The sequence below is a fragment of the Dipodomys ordii genome, unplaced genomic scaffold (genome assembly GCF_000151885.1).
Source record: "Dipodomys ordii isolate 6190 unplaced genomic scaffold, Dord_2.0 Scaffold3, whole genome shotgun sequence".
Classification (NCBI taxonomy): Eukaryota; Metazoa; Chordata; class Mammalia; order Rodentia; family Heteromyidae; genus Dipodomys; species Dipodomys ordii.
In genome coordinates this window covers 11,861,442-11,879,318 of record NW_012267219.1, presented here as the reverse complement: position 1 = coordinate 11,879,318, position 17,877 = coordinate 11,861,442, and the positions used below count along the sequence as shown (strand labels likewise).

Sequence of the window (17,877 nt, the reverse complement as noted above, 5' to 3'; positions counted from 1 at the left end):
TGGTGGCTCATGCCTATAATCCTAGCTACTCAGAGATCTGAGGAGCCTTCTTTGAAGCCGGCCCAGGCAGGAAAGCCTACGAGACCTCTTATCTCCAATTAAGCACCCAAAAAGCCAGAAGTAGAACTGTGCTAGCCTTGAGGTAAAAGAGCTGAGGGACCGTGCCCTAGTCCTGAGTTCAAGCCCTGGGACCAGCACACACAGGACAGAGGGGGGGGGGGAGGGAGAGAGAGAGGGAGAGAGATGGGGAAGGAGGGAGGGAGGGAGGGAAGGAAAGACACACAGCCCACACCTTGGAGGCTGTAGGTGAGAACTCAGCCCCAGATCTGGGATATGCTGGCCAATCTCCAAACACCTATCCTCATCAGTGGGCTAAATCCACATGTAAGCCAATATGGGGGGGGGGGACGGGGTGGGTTACGTCTCAACACTTCCTTCCTTTCCCACCTCTGGGCATGCCCCATCTCATCCCTCTCTACTCCACCACACCAGGGATTTTTTTTTTTTAAATAAGGACTGTGGGACCTTAATTTCTGCCCCGAGCGAACCCCCGTCGGGGAGCCTGCTCCCTTGACAGCTGCAGCTAAGACCCGGAGACGCGGAATTCGAAACTCCTGTGCAAAGCAAGAGCCGGTGCTGGGCATGCTCAGTAGCCGCAGCGCGTCTGAGCTGGCTGCTGGCTCTGCACTGGGGGCCGCGCTGTTGGGATCCTGGGCTGGCGCGGGAGTGCACTTCCACCGTCACTGCCTGGACTGCGGGCTCTGCAGAAGGCCAGAGCACTCGCCTCGAGATCTCCGAGCGCCTCACCCCCCTTCCACCGCCGCCGCCTCCCACTCTCCTTCCTTCTACCCCATCTCCTAGGGAGGTGAAGCTGGTGCTGGTTTCTGTCGGCGCCACGGAAGAGAAGACTCTGCAAACCCCAAACGAGGAGAGACCCTGCGAAGGAATCCAGGGGATCGAGGACTCGTGGCCCAGGCTCTTTCGAAAAGCACTTTGCTTGAAGTGGGGTCGCGGCGGAGTTTCTGCTCCACCTCTCCATGCAAGCACTATGCGGAGGGCCGTCAGCTTGCCTGGACTGTGCCTGCTGCTCCATCTTCACGCTGCAGGTAAGGGTTGCGGGGCGCAGGGCTGGAGCTGTGGACGAGATGGGAAACTGCACATGCTTCAGGACTCCAGGAAGAGCTTGCCTCGCTGAGCAAGACAGCAGGACGGGAGCTGTCAGGCGAAGGGGTGGGGGAGGAGGGCGAGAGAATACACCTGTTGGAAGACTGAGACTGGAAAACTTAAGCTAAAATTAGCTATTATTCTGGTATGCATTTTTTTAACCGTGCATGCATAATCGTGAACGTTTTTCTATCTGAATCCAGGTTTGCTTCGCCTTCTCGTTCCTTCCTGACTTCCTGCTTCTGTTCGTAGGCTTGTGCACTTGATTGCCCATTTTTTTTTTTTTGGCAGGAGAGAGACAAGGCATCCTGCTGGATGGTAGGTTTTCTACTGCAGCTGCTACATTCAGATGATCTGTGGGTTTAGCGAGCGCTCACAGAGGTGCCTGGGCTGTAATCTGATGGACCACAGCGTCGCTCCAAAGGTCGAAATAGACTCGGTTCACATGAATGATGCTGCTCCAGGCTCCTTTGGCCCCTGCTCTTGTCACTCGAATTTTCTTAACCAATAAGAGGAAAGGAAAGGTTTAGAACAGGAGCTTCTTTTCTCTTTCAGCACCATGGCCAGCGTCCTCCAGCCCCAAACAGAACCCCAACTACAGTTTGAAAGCTAACAGCCAGCCTGGGGGAACTCACTATTCCAGGGGCAGTTTTGATGAAGTCTAACCAATAGTGACAGAGACATTATGCCCAAATATAAATAGACCTGATACCAGAATTCATATCAAGTCTCTAACACAAACAAAGCTTTGGAAGTCCTTGGAATTCCATATTTGTTGTGACAACAGACCCTGTTTTTTCTTTAAATACACAGAACCTCTGTGTGCAGTATAGAGGCTGCAGCCTTTATGAGTTTTACACACACACACACACGCACACACACACACACACACACACACACCAAACTAAAACATGGCAGAGAGGTTTTTGGAACTGCGACAGCCGTTGTCCATGCTGTAGTCCTGTAGCAAGCAAAGACAAGGCATTTATTTTCCTTGAGTTTGTTTCTCAGACAATCACATGAATTGACTTATTCTTCCAACTCACATTTACTGAGGGTATACTATGAGCTAGGGGTTAGAAGTCAAAATAGTGGTTGTGAAACCACAATCTTTGTGGGTAAGGGTTTTTTTTTTCCATATGTAATAATGCAAGTGAACTTCCCTTATTCTAGCTATTGCTATTTCAATGTACTGTGGATTTCTTAAGTAATGTATAGGAGCATTGAAACTATAATTAAGTACACTGCTAATTATTTTAATTATAATGTTATATTGTGAGGTTTGCAGTGATTCTTGGTATCTTTTGAAAAATTAGGAAAAGAGCTGTAACTTGGTCATTAAGTTATTTGCAAACAACTATAGGGAATTCTCTTTTGTTTTACCACAGACAGTCCTTTACTATGAAAAATATGGGATGAAAACATACACATTGGGTTAGTCTGAGTTCCATCATCATTTAATAGTAGTACTGATACAAAATATCTATTACCAAAAAAGTCTAAGTTTTTTTCAAGCTTAGTAACGAATTAGCTGAGAAAACATATCAGTGTTTTTCTGAAGCCAATGTACAAGTTTTTTTAAGAAGATACCAGTTAATAAATTTTGAGTAATTATAACTTAAAAGTTATAAATAAACCCAAGATTATATACATAGAAAACATTTTATTTATTGTAGATGAATATTTGGGATGAAGAAAACAGACTATTGTTCATCAAATGAGAAACCTGGAAGCCTGTAGCCCTAGATTATATCTGGAACTCTGCCAATGGGTATGCTACCACAGCCAACAAGCCAAGCAAATTCATCTCTATTTTGATTTCTTAGTTTGCTAAAAAACAAAAGGTAAAAATAAGAGTAGCAACCAATTTGAATTTAATAAGGCATGTATTTCTCAGATTTTAATTGCAAGATACTGTGTAGAATTTAATCGTACTCATATTTAATACACTGCTTTAGAAAGGTGTTTTATCACAGCAGATTGCCAGTTTAACATTGTAGTTGTCTTGCCAGTTTCATTTTGGATGCATTTTAATTTTAAGCAGTAATTTGTAGGTCACAAGCTGTTATCGGATTAAAATTCATCACAGTTATCTAATAACATTGTTAGGGCTTTTCCTTAGAACTCAAACAAACACAGATTTCTTGATTTAAGCTCCTGTACTTTTAGATAATAAGAAAATGAGTGGGTAGTAGAACAAAGACAAAAGGTTTTCACTTGTTGAGTATCTGAGTTTATTGCTTCTCTTCTTCAGGACAAAAGCAGACATAGTACAGAGATAAATTCAATATATTCAAGCTTCTCAACTGGAAAGGTAATTGATCCATTTTGGCTATGCCTAGGTACCAGTAACTACTTTATGATAAGACAATGACATCTCAGGATGACTTACAAATGGAAGAAATTGGCTAACAAGATGTAAGAGCTCTTCTTAGCTATGTGATAAACTGTTGCCTTTGATATAGCCAACCATGCCTCAAATAATAAGGTAGCAAATTATTTTCAAATTTAGTGCCATCTCCACTAATTTGGCTATACTTTCATATGACTCTGAAGGGAAAAAAAAGGGATTGTTTCCTTGAGTTCTGTCTGACTGAGTTAAAACAGAGAAGTTCTGTGATCCGTTGATATAAACATAAAAATAACAATTATCTTGAATAAACAAGAATGTGATATTAAAGGATGTTAGAGAGTAATATAAAGAGGTTTAAATCACTAGAAAAAACTGCTATTTTGTCATTCAAGAGGATATTGTAATTTCTTTCTCTTTCTTTCTTTTTCTTTTCTTTTTTTCTTCCTTCCTTCCTTCTCTCTCTCTTCTCTCTTTTTTGCTTTTCTTCTGGTAAAAAAGCTTGAACTCAGGTCCTCAAGGTCTCATTTCACTTGCTTATTCACAGCTGGTGCTCTACTACTTGAATCAAACCTACAGTCTAGCATTTTTTGCTGATTAATTAAAGATGGAGTCTCAAACTTTTCTCCCTGGACTGGCTAGGTTCACACAGTGATCCTCCAAGTCTCAGCCTCCTGAGTAGCCAGGATTACCAGTGAACCATCAGTGCCAGGTTGTTATCACATATTTCTAGTACCATAAAAACAGAATATTCTATTGGGAATCACATCCTACCTAATAGCTTGTAAAAATTCTGGGATGCATTCCTGACATTCTCAGCCAAGTTCAATCTTCATTGTGTCATCCTGTTGTTGAACATAATTAAAGAGACTATTATAAGATACAGCATTTATGTAATACTTCCTTTTAGATTTTTAAAGATCTCTTCACTTCATTTTTTTTTGTCGGTCATGGGGTCTGAACTCTGGGCCTGGGCACTGTCCCTCAGCTCTCAGCTCAAGGCTAGCACCCTACCATTTCAGCCACAACGCCACTTCTGACTTTTTCTGCTTATGTGGTGCTGAGGAATCAAACCCAGGGCCTCATGTATGTGAGGCAAGCGCTCTACCACTGAACCACCTTCCCAGCCCTCTTCACTTAATTTTGATGGGCAGTTACTACTTCCCTCTTCCCTCTCCAGTTATTACTCAGTTGATACTTTAAGGTCTTCCTCTGGGTATTGCTTCATAGTTGCTGCTGTTTAGAGACTTTTTTTCTGTTATTTTTCTCTCTATACAATCTTTCTGGATATTATCACACATCAAAGATTCCAAACTCCATATTTCTATCTTTGATCTCTCTTCTGAATTCCTGTACTATATTCACAGTTATCTAGGAGTCATCAGACATTCCAGAAGAATCCTACAAACAAAAATGTTCATGTGCAACACTTCCTATCCCTATTGCTCTTATTGTTATCTTCTGTATTATTATGAATGACACCAGGATCTCTCACAATCACCCGAGCAAGACATGAGTTAATCATCCAGGATCATTTCTTTGCAGTCCTACTTTCATCTCAAAGGTCCCCAACTCTTCCCACTAACTCTTCCTCACTCTCTGTGTCCAGATCACTGTTAGAAGTAGGTATTTATTTCTCTTATAGTATACTATAGTAATCAAGTCCCATCCTTCATAATGTCTTGAGTAAGACTCTTCTAAAATCAAGCACCTAGCCATGTTACCTATCAACTTTCCTTTAAAATAAAATTCAAAGGCATATGCCTGTCAAAAACCCTCATAATCGAGTATTTTCCAATTCTATCCTAATCTCCTGTGGTGCCCTTCATTACGCACTACCACTGTAATATGAAGATTTCTTTTGTTTTGCCATATCTTCAGTTCTTTGTACATGCTTCATTCATCTTAAAGACCCATACTGTGCTTCTTTTTCTAGATAACTCTTACTCCAACTTCTGTATACCTGTGCCCTAGAACTAGCCTTGTTATCTAGAATGCCATCAATAAATATTGAATGAATAAATATATTCCAGGTATGTTTTATGAATTAAGCCATTATAAATCACATTGTAGTGACAAATAGATTATATCTCTTCTTCATGACAATAGAGAGAAGAATTGACTTGCTACTGTTCTCTGAATCCAATTTATATTTATTGGTTGCAAAGGAATGGATATGGGACAGATTTTATTTTAAAGTAGATTACAAAAGAAGTTTTTATTCCGTGAGCATGGTGTTATTTGCAGTAATGTAGTAATATGATGTTTTTTCCTAGATGAATAAATATTATTCTATGATTTTCCAGTACTACTTTAGGATAGGAATTAATTTTTTTACTTTAAAGACATAAATTAGATAAGCAATGTAGTATGAGAATGGTACACTCAGGAACAGATTTGGACCATCTCATCCTGATTACTGACTACTATGTAATACCAAATATGGCCATTTACACATTCAAAATTAATTGGGAATAAATCAAGATGTAAAATAATCCAACTTCCCTTACTCTCCCCAACAAAAATTAAACCATGACAAAAATGTTTAAGAATTTGGGTGGTTGTATACTTCTTACTTCTCTCTTTATGATAGATAATCTGGATAAAAGTATTGTTTTTTTGAGTCTAAGCATTTTCTTTCTTATGGAAATATGCTTGGCATGAAGAGTGGAGATTGTGTTGTGAGTTATTTTTAAGTCCCTTTTGATAAGATATATCAAAATCCCACTCATTGCTATTAGTATTAATCATAACATAGATGGTATATTTTATGATAAGTTTATTGTTAAATCTTTTCAAAGCTACTTTGTGAAGGGAAATTCAAGAGATGAAGCTGTTTTCCTTTTAAAGGGAGATTATTTAAAGATCTTCAAAGCATTTATAAATGCTGACACACTTAGAGTATCATTGAAGTCTTCCAGCATAAAGGGTGATAGCAGTTTTCAAAAAGAAAGATTTAATAGTAAATTATTGTTTTAAGATCAAATGTACTAATGCTTATGTACCATATGCTACAGTTATAAGTATCTATTATTATAATGATATTTGCCTTAGAAAGACAATTAGTAAATTTATATTATGAGCATTAGCATTTTTCATCTAAATCATTTTTACTCATAATGACTATCCAGACTTTCCTTGTAATCAAATCTCATTTGACTTCAATACATTAAGATGATGTGGCAATTAAAATGCAGCTGCATGGGCCAACAGCAAAGCCCAACTAATTGTTTACAATAAGCAACAGTCCAGATCAATATATATATATATATATGTACATATATATATATATATATATATATATGCAGTTTCACTGAAGCAAGTGCTAAATTCAGTTGTGATATAAATAAATTTCTTTCCTAGTTCAGATCTAAAGCAATGTCCATTTTCTAGTTTAAATGAGAAGAATGGTCCAAGATATCTCTAAATTGCTGGTTCCTTAGGAAAGAGCACTTAACAGAATATAAGCAACTCATAAAGATTTATCATTCTAAACAAGAATATGTACAGAGTAAGAATCGATGGCTATTCACAGTCATAATAATCAATTCTTGATCACGACTGGAGAGAAAATGAAGCAATATTTTGAAGCAATTTTCATAAGTACACTGAGTCAGCACCCATCACTGGTGACATACTTACCTGAGAAAGATGATCAGTAGGGAACATGTCAACTATAACATCATGGTGAGTTAGGTTAAAAGATCATTAGTATAAAAGTGTGGCTTTAAATTATAAGCAACTTATTTTGCTATTTTGGTTCAATATAAGTTTTCTTCCCACCCTTAGACCTGGATGAAAATTAAATAGCTTAAACAAAGAATGAAACAATTGAAATGGAAGGAAAATGTGATAAGGATTTTAGCAAAACATTATGTAGTCAAGAATTAATTGGGATTTTGTAAATACACCTTCACTGAGTCATTAGGTGCCATATAAATATTGTCATTGTTTAAAAACTGGGAGAGGTTGGATAATAAATAATCAAATGTATCTTGAAGCAATTTCTCATTCTTTTTGTGTTTGAGCCAATGCTGAAGAAGCAGACATGAGTCCAACCATTTTGTCAGTTGGGTCTTATCTGCATAGATTTCATCTTCCTAAGCATGAACCTAGCCATATGTTCAGGATTTTAGTAGACTACGAAGCTCTAAAACACCTGCCTGTCCCTAGAGTCTTTTCCCCAATGCCTTACTTCAAGTTCCATGTAAATATTGGTCTTAGCACCATGTCTATACCAAGCTTCTATTTAAGTAAATGTGAAATACAAATTTCTCCTGAGTTTATTAGTGGTAAGTGACATATACATGAAAATATATAGCATGTATTTTAATACCAAAATTCTGAAGTATCTAGTTCCTATTTCATTGTCTTGCTTAAAGGATAAGCCATATTTGTGCATTCAGGGCCAACTCCTCCTTAGGACAGAAATTATTCACACCCCTTTGGCCCTCTCTTGCTGGTTTGGCCCTGTTCTTACTGGCTTTCTTCCTCATCCCAAATAGTCTTTCTTTTGTTTTCCACATTCATATCTTTGATTGTTAAATCTAAGTGCTGCATATAGGAAGAAAACACATGGAGTTTGTCTACGTCTAGCATATTTTGCTTAAACAGGATGATCTCCAGTTCTATCCACTTTCCTGCAAATAGTATGATTCTATTCTTCTTTACGGCTGTGAAACTCTAAGAGTGAACAGATAGATAGAGGATAGATGGATGGATAGATAGATAGATAGATAGATAGATAGATAGATAGATAGATGGAGTCAAATACTTATACATACCAAGGAGTGGTATAGATAGATCATATAGTAATTCTATTTTTAGGGTTTTTTTCAGGGAGAATGCTTTTTAATGACATAATTATACTTAAAAAATAAAAGTAGGCCTTAACTTATGTAACACAAAGGGATAACAAAAACATCTTAGGCTCTAAAATATGAACATGGGTTTGAATCTCTCCTTCTACAATTATTGTTTGTTTAAATTCTCTGTGATTCCCTCTTCTAACCTGTAAAATAGGTTTAACACCATGGTAACTACCTTGCCAAGTTGTTTGGAGATTTAAAAAAGGTTCATAATTCCCCACAGCATGAATCCTAGAACACAGAATATGTTCAAAAACTAGTATCTGGTTACACTAAGCAAAAGGAAAGAAATGTAAACATCACCTGATGTGGAAGAAATAATTGTATTGTCAAAGCTCATTGAATTCACAAACTTTATAGACGATGATAATGACAATGTGCCTTGTGAGGGTTAAATGTGTTTGTGACTTTAAGTATCACTATTCAACAATACTGTGAAACATGTGAAATTTATATAATCAACTAATCTCAATTTTTAAAAAAAGATAAGAAAAGTGAGTGAAGGGATGGGTTAGGATGTGTTAGGTGACAATGTTGTCAGACACCTTGTCTTCATATACTGTTTTGTAGAATAGGTACAACTACTTAAAGATAATACTAATAAAAATGCTAAAAAATCTGAAACAAAAATCTAGTAGCTGGAAGAGTTATCATATTAGCCTGGGAAAAAGTTTCATTGGTGCTAGATTTCAACTCTCCTAAATGAAAAAGGAAAAAGATGTGTCACTCGCATCACAAAACATAAACAATTTTGAACTATTCTGTTTAAAAAATAAGTCTAATCTTTCTTTTATGAAGAATGAATGCCATGAAAATCAAACTGGAATATCTCCATTAAAAATCGCTGGTAGAACCTTTGTGTTATAAATTTGAAAATTTATGTTGAAGGACTAAATGCCACCCCCCCCACACACACACATGCAAGATCTCTTTCATATGTGGAATTTGAAAAGATTGAACCCATAAAAGTAGGGAATAGGATGGTAGTTACTAGAAGCTGAATTACAGGGGAGGATAGGGGAGATGATGATGATGATGATGATAAAATTATACAAAGCTACAATTAGACAGGAATAGCTTAAGTCTAGAATAGGCAAAGAGACATTGGAGACAGAAAGTGGATAAGTGATTGTTTGGGGCCAGGTAAGGTGGGGAGGATGGAGTGGAGGGTGAGACAGAAGAATGGAGAATGACTATGATGGTTATAGATCTTCTTTTTGGAGAAATCAAGCTAAAATTGATCAGGATGAGTGTACCATGCCACAAATAAACTAAAAATCATCGCATTGTAGACCCCAAATTGGAAAATTATGTGATATGTGAATTGTATCCTAATAAAGATGGCTTTTTCAAAAATCTAAAGTATATAAAGAAAAGCATTAGAGGTGTGGCTATGATGTTCAGCCCTTCTCTAGTGAGGTATCTCTTAGTCTCAGAGCTGAGGATGGGCATGAGGACAAGCCATTCCTGCCTTCTGAACTCACATAATCACAAATTCCAAGGGACAAAACACCCCAGCTCTACTGCTTATCTTAACTCGGAGAAATACAAGAGAAACTCAGAGAAATATAAGAGAGGCCAAAGTTGAAATCCCACAAGAAGCAGACATGATAAGTATATTTCCCTTTGCCCCTTTGGAGACTTGAAGGCGATTTTATACCCAGTAGAGAAGTTCTGTTCAGTTTCAGGGAAAGGTGTACCTTTGTCCCGTAAAGTTAGAGAAGAAGCTGTACTGAAAGCAAGAGAACCACATGATATTCCCATGATGGGCCCATTTTTCCATTTTTCCGTTTTAGGGGAAAATACACATGAAAGCTGAGGTTCTGTCTGCCTCGTTATCTCTGTATTTCCATGGTCTACCATAGATCTCCCTCCTCACCCTTCCTCTTCTAGAATATGACATTTATTTCCCTGTACTATCATAAATATGGCAACACATTTTCATTTGCTCTGTATTCTGATGTTCACTTCGCTACATTGTAATATAATTCCTGATCTGCCACAAGAAATATTGTTAAAACAGATATATTTTGTCTTGAAATTAGAGCCCAGGTTCTCCCAAAAAGGGAAATAGTTTCAAATCTTTTACCTATTTATAAATAACTTAATTATATTTGAACTTCTTGCATAACAATACATTGTATATAAAAAATTGGATTTTTTGAATACACTACTTCATTACCTAGCAACTACATATGAAACTCCATTCCCGGGGCTGGGAAGGTGGCTCAGTGGTAGAGCGCTTGCCTTGCATGCCTGATGCCCTAGGTTCGATTCCTCAGTAACACCTAGGCAAAAAAGAAAAAAGCCGGAAGTGGTGCTGTGGCTCAAGTGGTTGAACGTTAGCCTTGAGCTGAAGAGCTGAGGGACAGCTCCCAGGCCCAGAGTTCAGGCCCCATGACCGGAGATTCCCATGAATTCTGCAGTGGTTTTTATTTCTCAGCTTTTTTGGCCATCTGAGCAATTCTCTGCTCTGTCTTCTGCATGTCCCCAAGAGGATAGATCATGATAAAGGTCCTCTCTTAATGACTATGTAGAAGAGGATTTGTTTCTGTCAACTTGAACTCCAACCACCTTTAGTTAGTTAATTTGTTTCTCTCTCTCTCTCTCTCTCTCTCTCTCTCTCTCTCTCTCTCTCTCTCTTTCTTTCTCTCTCTCTTTCTTTTTATTTTTTTTGGAACTCAGGGACATTTGCCTGCCTGTCTGATATAAATCTCACTTCTATAGACTATTCCTTTTTCATGCTCATGTCTAGTCATATTGTCTCAAAGGATACTATTTTAATTGTGTTGTGTTCCACTCTGTAACAGATATTTATCAAATGAAAAATAACTCTATTACAGCTGGACAAAATCAAGAAACACAAAGCCCTTTCACTGTAATTTTATAGCTACCATATAACACTGAATGGATATTTCCTGAAAGGACTGTCAGTCTGTAACTCCCAGGGTTTTCCACTGTAAAGCTCAACTTTCAATGGATGATATTAGCAGGGGAAGAAAGGGCTTCTTTCTGTATTTACACTGGCTCCAAAACAGGAATAGGATTAACTTTTATATGATAATCGAGAAAAATACAAATGAGTGTTTATATCAAAGAATGTGCGGGAAGTTTAAGGTGGCAATCACAATCAACTCATATTTTTTACTGTGAAAATACTGTACAGAGGGGTTAAAATTACACGGGCAAGATAATGAGTACATTTCTTATCAAGCATTGTAGCCTCCTCCTTTGTTTCCCCTTCTCATTCCTTCTCAACTCATTCTTTTTTTTTTTTTTTGGTTGGTTGTGGGGCTTGAACTCTGGGCCTGGGCACTGTCCCTCAGCTTTTTAGCTCAAGGCTAGTGCTCTACCACTTGAGCCACAGCACCTCTTCTGGTTTTCTAGTGGTTTATTGGAGATAAGAGTCTCATGGACTTTCCTGCCTGGGCTGGCTTTGAACTGCAATCCTCAGATCTCAGCCTCCTGAGTAGCTAGGATTACAGGTGTGAGCTACGGGCGCCCAGCTCAACTCATTCTTAAAGGCTTGAAGTCTTCCTCTAAAGAAGAAAGGAACTAGCTTATAAATATTAATTTCTTTATTTCTATTGTAGATGCATTGGACTGGTCAAATATGTGAAATGGTTAGCATTAAGGAGTGACACAACACTTCATGTTAAGATTATATTTTTCACCTTTTAGTGACCGATGAACACTGTGGGATCTTAGAAAAAGCAGTCCTGATGTAAGATCTTTTTTATGTCATCATAGTCAAGCCTTTATGTGTGGGCTTGCTGGCTCACCATATTTATTTGCTTCATATTCTAATATTTTTTCTTTTATTGTAAAGTTGATGTACAGAGGGGTTACAGTTACATAAGTAAGGTCATGAGTACATTTCTTGTTGAACACTGTTATTCCCTCCCACTTTCCCTTCCCCCACTCCCTCTCCCAGGTTGTAAGGTTCATTTCCAATGTAGTGTCTTGTGAGTATTGCTTTGTATTAGTTCGCCCTTTGTCCTTTGTCTCACCATTTTATTATCCCCCTCCTTTCCCCAAGTAAATACAATCTTCGTCATCTACAGAAGTCCTCGTTTATTAGTTTATATAACAAAATAGCAGGTCATAAAAAGGATGAACATTTTTGTAAAACTGATTATCTCATGTCAAAATACAAAACTAATGTGTGTGCACACGAGTACATACTGCAAACTGAATTCTATAAAACGAATTTACATATACACATAGCTGCAATTGACTCATTCAGAGCACTGAGGGGATTTCTATTCAGACTGGTAAGGAGTGAAAATGTTATGCTTTGGGAGATTATTCTAACAGACCTCAAATATCATCCTAGGAAGGATGTATTTATCAGGTTTACTGTTGCTCCGTGGTTATTTTTCACTTTAAAAAAATTTGCTAAATTGTTATTACAGAGATGATGTACAGAGAGATCACAATTACATGAGTCAGGTAATGAGTACATTTGCTCTTGCACAGTGTCTTCTTCCCTTCCCTCACTCTCTCCCAGTCTCTCCCTCCCATCTCTACCCACTTTCTTCAGTGTCCAGTGACCTCCATTTTACTTTTCATTTTTAACTTGAGATTGATATTGTGGTGCTATTTGGGGATATTATTACCAATGTAATTATTGATTAATTGGAAAATGGTTATAATGTTGGCATTCATACATCCAAAGATATCACTTCTGGAAATCACTGCTCCTGTAAGGTCTCAGAGTCTCTTTATTGTGCTTATAGAAAGACCTTATTTTTAAAAAAAATCAGGATTATGCAAAATCCTTGTAACTGTACTATAGCTTCTCTTTTACTGAAGAGCAATTCCATTGTAGTTTTTAGGATTTATTTTTCACGTAGAAATTCCCAAGAGAAGCCCCTAATCATCTGCATTTATTTTCTTTTACAAGAGAAGAATGAGTTAACCATACTTAAAAAAATGCTTTTTTTCTTCACAAAATGATCAGACCACAAAGTTAACTTCGTTTGATTGTTCACTTTTTTCAGGTCTCTTTAGAGACCACTTTTATGCTTTTGTTCCTTTTGTAAGTTCCTGGCATTGATTTAAAACTTGCAGCGCAAGGACTTATTCTGAGAGGCTGTACAAAAGACCAGGCTACCTTGTGTATCTAGGAATAACCAATATTGAACTGGAAATAATGAGTCATAATGTACTCTAGCTTAGCAGTGTCATTTCATGCATTCTTCTTTCCTCTGTTAAGGATCTCTTCAGAGACCTATTAATGTCACATTCAGAATACAATTGCAGTTGTGCAATTTTATGAGCATCAAAATTCACTTGTTATTCTCATGTAATTGTTTCTCTATGATACAAAAGAAAAGGTACTTGTATTTTAAATGTGGCTGAGTATCTTGGACAAGCCACTTACTAACAGTTCTGTAAGAGAAGCTCTATCCTAAATTTTATTTTCAAGGTGATGTACAGAGGGTTTACAGAACTTATTACCCCTCCTGCCAGTCCCCTGCCAAGTTGTTCAGTTCATTTCCAACATATTGTTTTGTTTGCATTTGTTTGCCTTTGTCCTTGGTGCACCATTTTGTTATTCCACTTCCCTTCATCTTGTAAACACTTTCTCATTGTACAAGGACTGTTTCAACCCTTCATTACACTCCTAAAACCTGCAGCCTTTCCATTCCTCTCCTCTTTCTTATGAAATGACATCATCTCATCTACTACAGAGAAAATAGAAACATCAGAAGACAACACCCTCAGCATTTTACCACCAAATTACAGCCACAAGCACACATTATAATGAAAGCGTATTCCAGTCCAAAGCTTGTCCTGCCTGTGTTTTAAGTCATAACCCAACTCCTGCTCTCAGATTACTGATTGATTATTCTAGCTGCTTTCTTCTATGTCTTCCACCAGTATGTCTCAACTAGCTCCTTTCACTTGACAATTGAATGTGCTAAAATCTTTCCCATTTAGAAAAAGAAAAACAAATGAACAAACACAAAACAGTAACACTCCCCAAACCCTACTTTCCCATCCTGATAACACACTGTGACTCTTATTTAACACCAAACTTATTGAAAGATTTGTTCACTTTCTGTTGTTTCTACTTTATCTCCCACTCAGTCCTCATTAAATCTAATTATTAAATCTACCTCCTCCCTCCTAAAATGAAACTAATTTCTATAAGTTTATCCATGTTGGTTTTCAATAATAAATATTGACATTGTATTATGAGGAAAGATACTGATTGCATAATTTTAGATTAAAAACAGCTTTTAAAATGATATAATACAATGTAATATAATCTATGATATATTGACTTTTAGGTGTGAAGTTCTATAGACTCATGTAATCACTACCACAATCTGATGCAGGATAGTTCAATCAGTCTAAAAAGAATTCCTTTATTCACTTTTCCTTGATCCGAATTCTGAGAACTATTGATTTTTCTTTCACCACTATAGTTTTTTGTCTTTTGGAGATTGTTAAATAAATGTAAAATGTAGTGAATTTTTGAGACTGTCTGCAGCGGTTCAGCTTAATGCCTTACAGATTCAGCCAGGTTATGAGGATCAACAGTACATTTCTTTTCATTAAAAATACTCCATTGTATCGAAGTTTTGTGGTTTATTTCTCCATTAATCATTTGGAGATCATTTGAATTGTTTCCATTTCAGAGTAATTATGAATAGAGTTAAGTTGCTGCAAAAATTCTATATTTTTATGTGAATCTATTTTTTTAATTCATCTTTTAATTCATCTTTAATTCATCATGCTGGGTCAGATGATAAATATGTGTTTAACTTTGTAAGAAATTGTCAGACTGTCTTTTAGGATGCCTCTGTCATTTGCATTCCCATCAGTAAGGTCTAAGATTTGAATTATTCCCAAATCCTTTCCAGTACTGAGTATTATTATGACTCTGTTTTAGATGTAAGAGGAAATACATATCACAGTTTTAACAGATATTTCCCAACTGACTACTAAAATTGGATATATTTTCATATGCTTTATTTTCCACACATATATCTTCTTTACTGAAGTATCCACTCATTTGTAGTCCATTTTTTACACTGGTTTGTTTTTGTTAACTGTTGGGTTTTGAGAGTTCTTTATCTATTCTGGTTACTAGTCCTTTTTCTATTTTTTTGGATATGAGATTTGCAATTATTTTTTAGTCATTTTGTACAAGTCTTTTCCTTCTCTTGTAAGTACCTTCTATGGAGATTTTTTGTGTGTGTGATGTCTAGCATATCAACTATTTTTTTGTGTATATTGTTATCTAATGTAGTATCTATTACTACTTTTTAAATCTTCAATAATCAAGGTTTTCTGTTTCCTTCTAAAAATTTATGGTGGCATTTCATGTCTATGATCTTCTAAGATTATTTTTTATATGAAACGTGAAGTGTAATGCTTAGACAAAGGTTTCTTTTGTTGTTTGCAGATGTGGGGGTCAAAGTGCCAATCTCAGTCTACTGTAATCTGTTGTCTGCTTTTTGTCTTCCCCCCTCTCTTAATTTATCTGCTTTCTGAATAATGATCTAAAAATGTCCAATTATGAATTCATTATTTAGTGCTACCTAGTCTATTATTTAACCCATACACTAAAATACCCAAATGACTATATTTTCCTATTTTGCACTTGGATTAAAATATACTTATTTTCTTCTCCCTAAGTCCCTCTGTTATTACTGTAGGCATTTGAAATTAATTTATTTTAAATCTTTTATTTTTTATTTTTTTAAATTTTATTGTAAAGATGCTGTGTATTATTATTATTATTATTCTTTCTTGAGTGGTTATCTTCTGACCTCTTCCATCATTCTGCTTCTCAATAGTCTCAGTGTTGTAATTATTTTTAATCTGTTAATGTGTCTTATCAGAAAGTATCTTTCATAGAAACACACAGAAGTATCATTTCTTATCTTGGTTTCTGGAGATATCACAATGAAAATAATTTTCCATATGGACGATTAGTCCATAAATATTCTAAAGGTTCAATAAACTATTCGTTCCTGGGTTTCCTCCTACTCTTTTACCATTCTTACTCAGCTACCTTTTCATCACTAACTTGACTCTAAATGTTGAAATTTGATAGTATTCTTTCCTGTACCTTATTCTCTATTAATAGTCAAGGAATTGGCTTTAAGTAATTGTATCTATAATGCATGACTCACAACTCTTTCTTCTCCCCTCCCCTCCTTTCACATACATACACAAGGAAGCACCCAGTGAACTCACTGTTACCTAAATGTTTGTTAGCTTAATATCTTCACATTGATCTCTAATAGGTATTTCCTTATTAATATTTCCAAAATGTTTAGCTTCATAATATTGGGGTAAAGGAGAAGAAAGAGAGGCAGAATTTGATCATAAAGAATGAAGTACTAACTCTAGATTAGGGATTCTACACAAATCTAGATTTCTAGGTTGTATTTACAGAGAGGGTACTTTTGCACCTCTCCCAGGTAACCATGTACAGGAGGTCTAAGTACGACACTTTAAAAACTTCCTCCTTAATGATTGTGGTCAGATATCTAACATTATACTGCCCACTAGTTATTCATTACTCAAAGACAAGGAAGAACTAAGTCTTTTTACATAGATGAGGTTGGAAGATTTTAACTATGTTTAACTTGCCTTTTAATTTACATTTATTTCTCTTGCCTAGTAGGCTAATTTAGCACAGGCACATTTGTTAGAAGGACTAAACTATTCTTTTTAAATTTCAGTAGCTCTAAAAGGCTTGGTGTGATTGATATATAAAAGAAAATTAAACACACTTCTGTCATTTCTCTGTTGTTCAAATGTCTATCTGATCAACTAACTTACTTCTTTCTTCTTTCTTAAGATTTGCAGTGAAACCAAGGTGTAAGAATTGCTAGTTTCTGTAGCTTATACACTCCCTGTAGTCTTAAGTTACCAACATGTATTTTCATCCTTGTTTTTAAGCAATGCTGACTCACCATTGTACCCGAACTTTCACTTAGAGAGATTAAGATAAGCTATTTTCTTAGCACAAGGACTTTTTCCATAATATAATCGACAGTTCGAGAATCATCTTCTGGTATGAATAGTTTTTTTGGGGGGGAGGGTGTCCGGTCGTGGGGCCTGAACTCTGGGCCTGGGCGCTGTCTCTCAGCTCTTCAGCTCAAAGCTAGTGCTCTACCACTTGAACCACAGTGCCACTTCCATCTTTTTTCTTTTTTCTTATGTGGTGCTGAGGAATCGAACCCAGGGCCTCAGGCATGCAAGGCAAGCGCTCTACCCCTGAGCCACCTTCCCAGGCCCATGAATAGCTTTTTAAATCATTCAAATCACAATTACATTTCATGTGGTTTTTGATAAAGCAATAGAAACTAATCATCTGTCTTTAATTCTGAACATATGAAATAGACTGGAACTTCTTTTTAGCCATCAGACTATCCTAGTTTGCAACAATGACCATTGCAGGGTGTTGACTTTGCAATGACAAAGATTTGTTGCCTTGAATGAAATGAGTTGCTCAGATTTAGAAAT

At 36.7% G+C, this 17,877-nt stretch overlaps 1 protein-coding gene across 1 annotated transcript in view; it reads left to right on the top strand.

The window, feature by feature from the left end:
- The first annotated feature begins 704 nt into the window (after window positions 1–704).
- The window catches only part of Ptprr (protein tyrosine phosphatase, receptor type, R), a 214,722-nt gene continuing 197,549 nt past the window's right edge, over window positions 705–17,877 (top strand). The window contains exon 1 of the mRNA XM_013023312.1: window positions 705–1,106. Coding sequence (XP_012878766.1) covers window positions 1,049–1,106 — 58 coding nt within the window. The 5' untranslated portion in view covers window positions 705–1,048. The remainder of the gene's footprint in view (window positions 1,107–17,877) is intronic.